The following is an 11,558-nucleotide window of genomic DNA, read 5'->3' as shown; positions in this document are numbered from 1 at the left end:
TTGAGACTCTCCAGCAAGGATGTGCCTTATACTGTAACATTGAAATATGTTCTGGAAAAGCAACGACTTTCCAAGAGTAGCTGATCAGAGGCAGTAGTTGCTGCAGGGAGCACATGAGAAGCTGTTTGGTGTTGACAGCGAGCTGCAAACCCACTGTCAGTTCTTAGCTCTTCTTTTTGTTGTTGTTTTTTATCCCCGTACTCTGTACTGAATCGGTGACTTTCTTTTGGTTGTATGTCGCAGGCCGAGACTGACTGACACCTAAGCCTTCGAGACTTGTGAATATTCTGCAGCTATAAACTGCAAATTATTGACATGCAAAGCGAGACATGACCCCCCTCTTCGGGAACAAAAAGTGAGGTCTGTTAAGTACCAAGAAGACCTCAGTTATCTGTTTACAGCGTAAACTGCACCGAGGGGATGAAGACCACCAGCAGCGTGTGCCACTTTGCAAAACAAAATAATATGCCATCTTTTGTTTTTATAATGCCTGTATTAATGTAGAAAGATGTAAAAGAAATAAATTAGGAAGTATTTTGTTTTGTACTGCCATTCTTATTGTATTTTTATACTTTTTGGCAGCATTAAATATTTTTTTAAATTGATGATGTGCTGTTTTGTGCGCGTTGTGTTAGGGAGAACCTGTTAAGAGTGTGTGTTGTGGAAAAAGAAGGGTTTTGCCTTAAGGTTTCCTGCTACCTGTCTTAACTGGAAATTGGTAAAATTATTAGAGTGTGCTTTATGCAAGTATTTTCATTAATGCTAAGTACTGTAGTTTGATTTAGGAGGAACTCTTGCACATTTCTTTTTGTAATACACCACTCAGAATATTTGTTAATCTGACCAGTCGGTTTGGTAATCCTTTTTGTTTGCTATAAAATATGCACAAAATGTTCAGAGTAACTTTGTGACAGGAAAGTGTTCCGTTGGTGATGCTTTAAAGGGAGGAAAGAGGGAAAACCTTGCCTCTCTTGACCCATGATCGTGCGTAGTTAATGGGAGCTGAGGAACAAAAATGAAGCGCACAAAAGTCAATGGTGTCTAATTAAACAGGTTTTGGATTGTGCCATTGCTGTGTGTTCTATGTACAGTATTTTCCTTCATGTCTCCCACATTCTGTCAGTGTTCTTGATGTAGTCAGGATGGATTGGAAATGGATAAGGCAGAGTGCTGCTTAAAGGAGTTCTTCCAATGAGGCCAGGAGGGTTTTCAGCCCTGTGCTTTCTGTAACAGAGTTGATCTCCATTCTGCATTTGTTCTCTGATGGTTTCAGATAAACCTTAACTCACAGAACTATATATTTTCTGTGACTGTCTAAACTGGCATGTGGTGATGTTCTGCATGGAATTTGCACCTTGCATATTTTTAACAGGTTTTTGTACAAGTCATATAGTTACTGAAAGTGAAGTGTGGAAGAGGAGGAAATCTAGGCCAACTCAGACAGTTTTTGCTAAAAAAGGCAGCAGCCTGAAATTTTACCAAACTTGGTCTTGAGACCCATTCATGAAAGCAGTCATATTCAGAGTTGTGTTGAACTTGAAGGGGAAGCCAAAGCAGGGGAGTACTTAATGCTATTACTTGAGCTAAAGACACACTTGACACCATCCTGAAATAGTCTAAATTGCCAGTCTAGTTGGTCCAATTTTTTTTTTCTTTACATCATTACCACTGTTCTGAGCCTATGCTGAAGGAAAAAACAACATTGTGACTGGATTCAGATTTAATGTTCAAGATGGTGCAGCTGTGAAACTAGGAGTGTTTATAGCAAAGGATCAAGCTCTGCCAAAACCACTGCAACAAACACTGCTATTGTTGATTACAGGAACAGGGCCTGTTTATACCACTTGGGACATCTTTGGATAAAGCTCTCAGCTATTCATGCCTTTTACCCTTAGCTATGGTTTAGGTTTTCATTATTTTCAGAGCTGTGAGTAAGCATACAGTGCATGACTACTAGAAATGTTCCTGTGCCTTATTCTACCTGCTGCTATGACATACAACTAGTTTATCTTGTGGGGCATAGCCAGCTGAGTATCCTAATAAAAATGCTGATTGTCCTTAGTTTTTACATCGTTTTCAGCTACTGAGATGCTGGAATAAAGTTGATGTCAGCCAACTCAATGAACCGGCAAAGCAGATCAGGGTAGAACCAAAACCAGGGTGGTGTTGGGGTTTGTTGAGTGCTGTCTTGTGACAGGAGAAGTCTTGCTTTCAGACCTGTGTACTTGTGTGGTTATTTCTACACAGGCCCCGCTTCATGACTACTGTTGGGAAAGTATTTTAACAAGTGAAGGAAGAGGAGAGAAAGGACCAAGTGAGTGTGTCTTTGTAACCTTTAACGAAGTGAGGTTAAAGTGATCAGACTTGTGAAAGGGTTTTTTTTCCAAGTGAACAAGCTGTGATTTACTGACTGCCATTTTATTTCCCCATGCTCAAGGGCAGTGTTGCAGAGGTGTTTTTACTTTTGCTAGCCATCTGAACAGCACAGCAAAGGTGCAGCCTTGTCCTGCAGGAAAGTTTTAATGTGTGCAGGGACTGCGCTTGCCTGTCCGGGGCACTGGAGGCAGGAGTGGCTCAGGGCCAAGGGCAGCGCCGCCCGCAGAACTGCCGGCCTTGGAGAAGCTGCGTCCTTGTTCTTCTCGCAAGAATCTGACTGCCCTCTACCTTCTTCACAGGGAATAGGAAAGCCCTGAGGATTTTCTCTTTCAGAAAGTATTCCCAGTGTTCTCTTTTTCCCTTCTCAAGGTTTTGCTCTTGAGGAGGTAGTGAGCATCTATGACTCACTTAAGGAAAGCATTGTGAAGCAAAGAACACCCCTTTCATTGCTTCTGTCTGGTCCTTCAGTCCCTCAAGACTTAATTTGCTCTCCTGCTCTGTATACACTTCGTAGTCACTTGGCTTAATTTGAATATGGTTATTTTTCCAACTAGCTTTAGGCTTATCAGACTAGCCTTGTGCTACACGTGGCCTTTTGTTTCATTCCCTGACTGCATCTGCATTTTGACTTGCCAGCTTACCAGTCTGGATACCTGTGGGAACTCCTAAAAATGTATTTTGGTTAATTCTCATGTCTCAACTCTAAAATTGACCATCCATGATCTGAAGTTGTTTTTAAATCGGCTGTGATAAAGCACTTCTAAAAGGTCAAAATTGAACACATAGCTAAATGCTATAGTGCAGCAAGTACCACGACAAACACTGAACATGTGAACTGTCCATCACACAACTGCTGTCTCAGACTAAGCCTGTAAAATGCACAGATACCAGACTGCCTGGTATCAGGCAAGGTTCCCTGATTTCTTTTTATTTCAGAGCACTGTATTAATGTTCAATCTAGAAGGCTCATTGACCTAGAAAGCTTTCGTTTCAGCATCTTAGCAGCTTCTGGAAATGGAACTAGAAGTCTGGAAATAGAAGCCTGGAAAAGAGAGGGCTCAGGGGTTACCTAATTGTGGCCTCCGGTTCCCAGAGGGACCCTACAAGAGAGCTGGAGGAGGACATTTTACAAGGGCATGTAGTGAAAGTATAAAGGGAACTGGTTTCAAACTAAGAGTAGGTTTAGGAAAATGGCAAAATTATTAGAGTGTGCTTTGTGCAAGTATTTTCATTAATGCTAAGTATTGTAGTTTGATTTAGGAGGAACTCTTGCATATTTCTTTTGTAATACACCACTCAGAATATTTGTTAATCTGACCAGTCAGTTTGGTAATCCTTTTTATGTTTGCTATAAAGTATGCACAAAATGTTCAGAGTAACTTTGTGACAGGAAAGTGTTCTGTTGGTGATGCTTTAAAGGGAGGAAAGAGGGAAAACCTCTTAGATTTTAGGAAGAAATTTTTTACTGTAAGGTAGTGAGGCACAGGCTCAAGTTGCCGAGAAAAGTTGTAGATGCCACATCCCTGGAAGTGTTTAAGACCAGGTTGGCTGGGGCTCTGAGCAACCCAGTCTAGTGGAGCGTGTCCTTGCCTACAGCAGCAGCGTTGGAACTAGAGGATCTTCAGGATCCCTTCTAACACACACTATTCTATGACTCTATGCAGACAGAAAAGACAGAACAGGCTGTTACACTGCTTGCAGTCTCCCTAGTTGAAGCTACCACAACAGCTTTGGGAAAAGAAGGCAAAACCAGATCACTTCGGACTTTCACTTACCTCACCAGGAAGTCTTGAAAAAAAAGTTAAAATCCACAGATGAGGTGTAAGTGTAGGGTTTTATCTTCCAATAAAATCTATGCCTACATATCACTCAGTTCTCAATGGCATTAAAAAGGAGCACCTTAAGCTTGTCCATGGCAGTAACACTTAACCAGGGAAAAAGGTTTCTTAAAAAATATTTTATTAGAAAAAACTTCCAACCAAAGTCACTCAGTAAACAACTGTACAAAACGTATTTCTTTGGTGAGTTGGTGAAAGTTACCTTAATTTCTTTAACTACCCACATACACAAAAGAAATTTTTCTTAAATAAAGCATTTATGTAGACACCAAAGCAAGCTCCTGCTCCTTGGCAATTACTGTGTGATCATCACCTCAAGGGACACCTGCAACTCACAGCGAGTTCAGAGCTGATCAGAAGAGGGCAGGTGGGAGACCATTGCCAAAAAGTAAGCGCCAAGAACTCGGTATCTTCCACTGTGAAGAAGGATCTGTGGAATTGTTGCTCTGCAACAAACCCAGAATAATTAAGTTTTAAGTAGTAATGATGTAACTGGCACAGGTATTAAAATCATGGGCAGCAGTACGAGTGTCAGTGTCACGGTGGGTTGCTTTAGAGAAAGGCACTGGAAGAGAAAATTCCATCAAACCTTTGCACAATTTTTGCCCACACCTGTCAAACAAAAGAACTGGTGTTCAGATTTGTTTATTCAGGTGGGGAAACTCCCAGTGAGATTTTAATACAATTATATATTTTATTTGGCCAAAATGAACCCATCTGGACTGAAGAAAAATGAAAATAATTGATATAAAATATGAAAGCAAGAACTTTGGATCAAACAATACTTACTTCACTTTTAATTAGCTGGAGCCATTCATTAAGATAGTTAACAAGAACAAATGCATCAGGGATGTTGTCTCCTTCTGAGCAAAATTTCAGAAGAACTGCCATTTGGATTCCCTCTGAACAGCTGCAACAAAAATGAGCATGCATTTATATTTTGTTTTTCAATCCACAACAATTGTATTTATGTATTAAGAGCAGCAGCAATATGCATATATCTTGTGAAAAGCCAAAACCAAAAAGGAAAAATGTATGGAAATATATATAATATATATTTTCCTCTCCAGATTTCCTTGATTGCATTTTCACACTTCATGCTCTTTTGCTTAGTCTTAAATTTGTTCTTTAATTTTCTTTTACTTTGCAAGGCAGGAATCCTACATCTTGCAAGAGTATTCAGGCCTTTAACATACTTAGTTTGCATTTTTTGCTGGTGAGGTGCTTATACACATCCTTTGATACAATCACTCCTTATCTTTCTGTATATTGTAAACAAGTAGTTTTGCAGGCTGTATATCACTACTTCACTCAGAATGTTCTCATTTTTTAATTGAGATATTAAGATGGTTATTTTAAATTTTTTTACCTCAAGTCCTGGCAGGTCTTTTCTCTTGCAATTGTATATTGTTTCCATACTGAAGTCAGTATAAAGGTAAGCATGGCATTAGTAACTTTGCTGATGTTGAATGCAACAGTGTGGTCAGGTGTCAAAAGTAATAATGAAAAAATAAAAGTCAATTTTCCATCTGACACAACCCATCTTTTGCAGAACCACACAGTTGTGCTATAAATGGGTGTTAGTTTCTAACATTTAAAAACTCAGCTTTCAGCACAATTTCTGATGTGTGCACCTTTTAACAAAACCCCCACATCTAATTTTTTGGCTGGCCCTGAAATCATAACTCATTCATAGTGTTTAGAATTGTTTGTGGGTTTTTGGGGTTTTCTGTGTAACTGACATTGCAACTATTTACCTCAGGAAACAGTTTTAGTTAAAGTAGCACAGGTACAGGAATTCTACTACATACAAATTGTGGTTTGGATAATATCAGATACTAGATTGATTGTGAGCATAACTGTAAATTTAGACTACATTATTTTCCTTTAGCCTATTCACTTACATTTTTATCTTACTCTAACTTTATGATTCTGGAGTCCCTATTTCTCTTCCTCTTAATTATGGGCCTGACTTGAAAGAAATTATTTTCCTATAAAGCCCTGTTCTACAAAAAGGACTTTTTCTATAACATAGCAGTTTATAAAATAAAGTACTAAAGTACCCAAGTACTAAAAAAAAAGATTTCTGGTATCTTTCTATGCTTATCTTTAGGCAACTCACCTCTCAGTAAATAATAGTTTTGTGATGCCACCTCCAGGTATATGCAGAACTTTGTCTGTATCACTTATTCCAGGGTAAGCTGCTACTTTTTCCATTTCTTTCCAGTTTAGCTCCTTCATGCGGCTTCCAACTGCTTTCTCCAGATCAGGTGTGAGCAGGTAGCGCAGTGGTGTCCTAGAAACAAGTCAAGGATGCATTCAGTCTGCCAAGGAAGGACACTGCCCCAGTTATCACTTGTGGCAGACAGAAGATGCAAGCACTGAGGACCTCACACCTGCAGGGAAGAACTGCTCAAACATTCTCTCCCTCTTCAGATCGAAGTTAGAAAGTAAGTCTGTGGCCCCAAAACTGTACAAACTACTCAACTTTCTTTCACAAATAGAACTTAGGTACCCTTTTAGAGGCTCAAATAACTGGAAAGTGCCAAATGCCTGAGCACATATATGGGGGAACTGCTTATGGTTGTTAAAATAATCTACAAATAAATTTTGCTTTTTCTTCCTTCAGATTGAAGTGATTAATTCAAAATCTGTCAGGGTAAACTTAGACTCACCATGATACAGTATTTTTAGTAACCTCACACTACTAATACATTTGGACTTTAGTCAAGTTAGAAGTATTTTCTGAATGCACTACCTTCACTCTTCAGTAAATCTGCTATTAGGTAGTTGTTCTGTGGTGCTGAGGGAGCTTGGAGGGTTTAAATCACAACTTATGACTTAGACCTCATCAAATAACTATCAGTCCCCCTCATTTCATTCCATGTAAGCTGGCCATCCTGCAATTGTATGGATCTACCACTATATCTGGGACATGCATAGATCTAAACCTCCTTTGAGGCCCTATACATTTGCAGACAGTGAAGATAACAGTTGCAGAAATACTGGTTTTATTTGTTTCTCATTAAATCACCAATTATGATGTCATCAATCAGCAAGACATGCCTGGTTTTTGGATGGGTAATAGCTAGTAAAAATATTGCAACGTTGCAGTTGCCTCCCAGGAAATAATAACTGGTAACCTCCTATTAAAAAAAAAAAAAAAAAAAAGAATGACAACTTGCTGTATCAAAGAAAACCTTTCAAACACAGAATGATGACAAAGATGCCAGAAGCAAACCAATATTGCAATCAACTGTTAAAAATTTGACCTGTATGTCAGCAGTTAATCCCTCACATTGCTTGCAGACACAATAAGTTAAAACTGAGGCAATGCAGGGCAAGTGCAATTTACTTACAGCTTTTCATTTGATCAGTACTTTTGACACTAGTAACCCAGAAAATTCAGAAATCATGTTATAACAGCATACTAAGCATTTTATTACCTATGTACACATGCAAGCAAAAGCACCCTGCCAAAAGTACTCATTACATGGACGCAGAGGGAAATATGTCAGTCGAGAACACCCAGAAACATCAGTTAGGTCTTTTAAGGACACAAACATACCCCAGAAGTTGCTCATCATCACGCTGGTACGCATGGCTGCTAGACAGAAGGACAACCCTGGCATATTTGCTGCTCTTCACCCAAGAAAGCAGGGTTTCACAGAATGGCCTGTACTTGTTCTTTATGCAAAGACACAAAAAAAGAAGTAAAACATTTACTGTGTCCTTAACAATACTAGGTGTTATATATAATGTTTAGCAGTGATGTAAATTATTCTTCATATCCACTTAGTCTTCAGCCACAGATAAATTATTAGGAAGCAGAGAACTGGCCTAGTTGTTTACTTAAGCAAAACAATATGTAGAATTATAAGAATTATCAAGACCACATCAACAACAACAGTACCACCTGTTTTTTGTGCCATTAATAGCAAAGGAAAAAGTTTTAGAGCAAGATGGGTTGGCAGAATCAAGCAGTCTTTTTCCACACTTTGAACTGCTAAAATACTGCACCACAATTTTTTTTTCTGTCATACCATTCTGCTTATTTTAAATTACAGCTAATTGCAGACCAGTTAATGAGAAATATTAAATTCCTAATTTTTACCAAACAAACACAGTTAAAATGAATATAGAATACTATGAAATAATTAAATTGGTATGACACACACACACAAAAAAATAAAACTGTTACAAAGAACACACAAAAACAATAAATGTAAAGGAAAAAAAGAACAAACTATCAAAACCCAGACCTGTTTTCTTGACTCTTATTAACTAAGGAGATATTTACACTAAAATCTACCAACACAGGCAGCTGTTGTGGGGCTTGGAAAAACAAAAGCAAAGCCTCAGCCCTCAGTGAATGCAGAAATCAGTAAAACTGTACCAACTGCAGAAGGTGTTACAGCATGAAGCAGAAAAATAATTTTGCCAGACCCCTTAATATTTGCCAGCAGAACTATTCAAACCAAACAGTGAAGTAAGAACAATCAATGAAAATACATACCTTTATAAAAGGTGACCTGATCTGCAGAACTACAAGTTTCTTTGAAGGTAAGGAGTACACTACAAGAAGAAATCATTAACACTTGTTAAGCAGAAACTGAGAAAGAGATCTGGGTTTGAATATATCAAGAATTGCCTCATTTACAAACCAGGATAATAAACCTTTCAGCTATCAATTTATATAAGAAAGCCTGATAACAGGCTGAGAGGTGAGTTGGCACTGTGTTAAAAACACATATTTCTGTGCATTGTATTTTCATCAGACTTAGTTTCAGTTGTACTAAATTCAAGGATTGAATTACGAAGGCTATATGAAGATTTGCCTCCTATAATGATGCAGCTAATGTATGCATCTTTGCAAAGACTGACAGATTATTCTGAGATTTCTGTGATTTAAGAGGGTAAAAAAATAAATACAATTATCAATATAGGGAAATAAACTAAGAATTTGTAGGGGGAGTGGGAGAAACATTACACAGGGAAAAAGGTATGTAGGAAGGAAGAAGAGTGGATAAGTATCCTTCTATATCAGAAATTAAACTTGTATTCTAATAATTTATTTTAAGTATGTGCACACTTGATAATGCTTTGGATTAACACCACAGAGAGTTTTGGCTGCACTGCAATATGGCTCAAAATCAACATTTCTTGCTGGTTGCAAATGTCAAATTTGTTTTCCAAAATAACAATAGCAACTGTTTCCTCTGTGAAGTGTAAATATGTTCCTAGCTATAGGTTTTTGCAGCTGTTATTATTGACCTTCATTTAAGCACATTAGCAAAACTTAACAACAACAAAAAGGTAAATGTGATATTCTTGCATCTTATGCCCCCTGCAAATACCTTCAGCATTCAATACCCACCTTCAGCATTTATACTCAGCTCCGTTGAATTTTCCTCTGCTGTTGCATATGGGTTATTTCCAACCATTGGCACCAGGCAATCGGTGTAGAAGTAACCAACTTTAGTCATGTCAAGTGTGGAAATCACCAGATCTATTGCCAACTGACCAACATTTCCCACGGACACTGCTGGCTGAAGTAACAGAATGAACCAAATTACAGCGTGCTTCATGGACGGCATAAGGTGCTCTTCAAATAGTGAAAGCTTAAATTCCTTAAAATCTGGTCAAGCATGATTTCTAAAAGTGGCTGCTCATCCTCTGGCAAAGGTGACTGTTTCCTATCAGAAGAATTGGTAAATACAGGATTTGGTCCCTGTCTGACAAAAAACATCCTGGCCACTTCTGTGAATAATCCTGTCTCACTGTAAACTGAAAGGACAGCTTAGAAACTTACCTCCTTCCCCACATTTTTGGATTGAGAGAAGGTAAAAGCCACTCATGCAACTGATGTGAGACTGGCAAACCTCACTTGATGCCCAAATGCAGCGCTGGTATTACATATTAAGCCTCTAAATCTCAGACTGACCCATAGACAAGAGTAGGTTGTTTTTCATTTTTTTAAGGATGAAAATTATAAGGGTGCCCTTAAATTAATTTCATAGGAATTGCTGTGGGTTATCATCAAAGGGGCCAGATACTGATCTAATATACTGACCTAATATGACGGCACGGAAAGAGAAAGTCAAGAGTCTGTCCTTCCAAAGAAACTAATCCGGGAAGACAACCATAAAACGTTCGGTTGCTTTCCTTTAATTTATAATCAAATCTAAGAACTGCTGCTGCTGCCCACTGCGGAAAGACACCGCATTTGAGGCCGACAGAAGGTGAAGGAGGCCGCGGCAGCACTGGGTGTCCCCACGCCCTGGCGGGCACCCAGCTCCCCCTCAGTCCCACGCGAGGAGCTCGGCCGTGATGTGTTTCCTGCTGCTTGTCAGCTGACCGGGAATGACTTCCTGCGCAGCCTGCACAGTCATCGCGGGCTGTGCAGCCCTCCCTGGGAAGCGATGGGCTTCCCTGCCGCTAACCCGGCAAGGGGAGAAATGCCGGCTTTTGCCCCTCCGCAGCCTGCGCTGGAGCTCTCGCCCCACACTGACATCGGGCACATGACCTGATGTCACACCATGTGTGAAGGCGATAAAAACACTTCCTAAAACAATCCTAATCCGATATGTAAATGTAGCAGAATGATTACATTTTTTTTTTTTACATTTTTTTTTTACATTATCGCATCTAAATGAAAAAAATCCCAAGCTTTTATTGCAGTGGCAACCCAGGGGTGCTGCAAATCCAGTAAAAACACATAGGGCGCATGGATTTTTAGAGCAACAGCATACAGCTATAGCTCTGATACAGCATATAGCTGTGGCTCTAAAATAAAACATAGCTGTTGCGGCTCAGCACGGATCGTCTTGACAGGGGCAAACACGGGGTTCTGAGGAGAGAAGCTGACAGAAATGGAGAAGACCGAGCTAAGCTCTGCTGCAGACAGAGCCCTCCAGACGCTCATTTCCTCGGCAGAACGCCCCACAGATTCCACGCACACCGCCTGCCCTGCGACTTCTCCGTTTATCCCACGGCCAAGTGCCCAGGGATGGCCCTCGGGCAGGGCAGGGAGAGACACCAGAGCCCCCCGTGTCCGTCCTGTCCCCCAGGAGCGGAGCGGAGCCCACAGCACAGGGACCGGGGACAGCGACCCCTCAAACCCACCGAGGGCGGGGGAAAGGGGAAGCAGGAGCGTGACTCACCATAAGCAGAGTGAAGCCTTTAAAGTCGGGGGCGGCGGAGCCCCCGCCGCGGTCGCATGGAATGAACATGCCGGCCTGGAAGGGAGGAGGGATGCAGGCAGTGAAGAAAGGAAGGAAGCAAGGAAGGAAAGGAGGAGGGAGGTAAGGAAGGAAGGAAGGAAGGAAGCCGGGCGCGGATGCC

The 11,558-nt window shown here is 40.3% G+C and overlaps 2 protein-coding genes across 6 annotated transcripts in view; one reads left to right on the top strand and one right to left on the bottom strand.

The window, feature by feature from the left end:
- PTPN2 (protein tyrosine phosphatase non-receptor type 2) overlaps positions 1-6,842 on the top strand; it is a 41,312-nt gene extending 34,470 nt beyond the window's left edge. For 2 of the 4 annotated variants that reach the window (XM_086893136.1, XM_086893111.1), the window contains exon 10: positions 6,442-6,842. In XM_086893136.1, the coding sequence (XP_086749262.1) occupies positions 6,442-6,490 (49 nt within the window). In that variant the 3' untranslated portion in view covers positions 6,491-6,842. Of the gene's footprint in view, positions 1-243; positions 606-6,441 lie in introns of those variants that run through there. The other 2 variants (XM_086893144.1, XM_086893121.1) reach the window with 1 other exon arrangement.
- PSMG2 (proteasome assembly chaperone 2) lies at positions 4,319-11,531 on the bottom strand. Of its 2 annotated transcripts, none has more exons than XM_023921363.2 (7): positions 11,378-11,531; positions 9,592-9,763; positions 8,731-8,789; positions 7,783-7,901; positions 6,337-6,510; positions 5,004-5,124; positions 4,319-4,660 (listed from the first exon to the last, which is right to left on the bottom strand). In XM_023921363.2, exons 1-7 carry the CDS (start codon positions 11,444-11,446, stop codon positions 4,568-4,570), a joined length of 807 nt encoding a protein of 268 aa, XP_023777131.2. In that variant the 5' UTR covers positions 11,447-11,531; the 3' UTR covers positions 4,319-4,567. The 2 variants fall into 2 exon arrangements, with proteins under 2 accessions (XP_023777131.2, XP_086749343.1); XM_086893217.1 differs by lacking the exon at positions 11,378-11,531 and adding an exon at positions 10,288-10,555.
- Between the last annotated feature and the right edge of the window lie 27 nt (positions 11,532-11,558).

Source organism: Cyanistes caeruleus, chromosome 1 (genome assembly GCF_971803275.1).
Source record: "Cyanistes caeruleus chromosome 1, bCyaCae1.hap1.1, whole genome shotgun sequence".
In the NCBI taxonomy this organism is placed as follows: domain Eukaryota; kingdom Metazoa; phylum Chordata; class Aves; order Passeriformes; family Paridae; genus Cyanistes; species Cyanistes caeruleus.
This window is presented reverse-complemented; position numbering and strand designations above follow the sequence as displayed.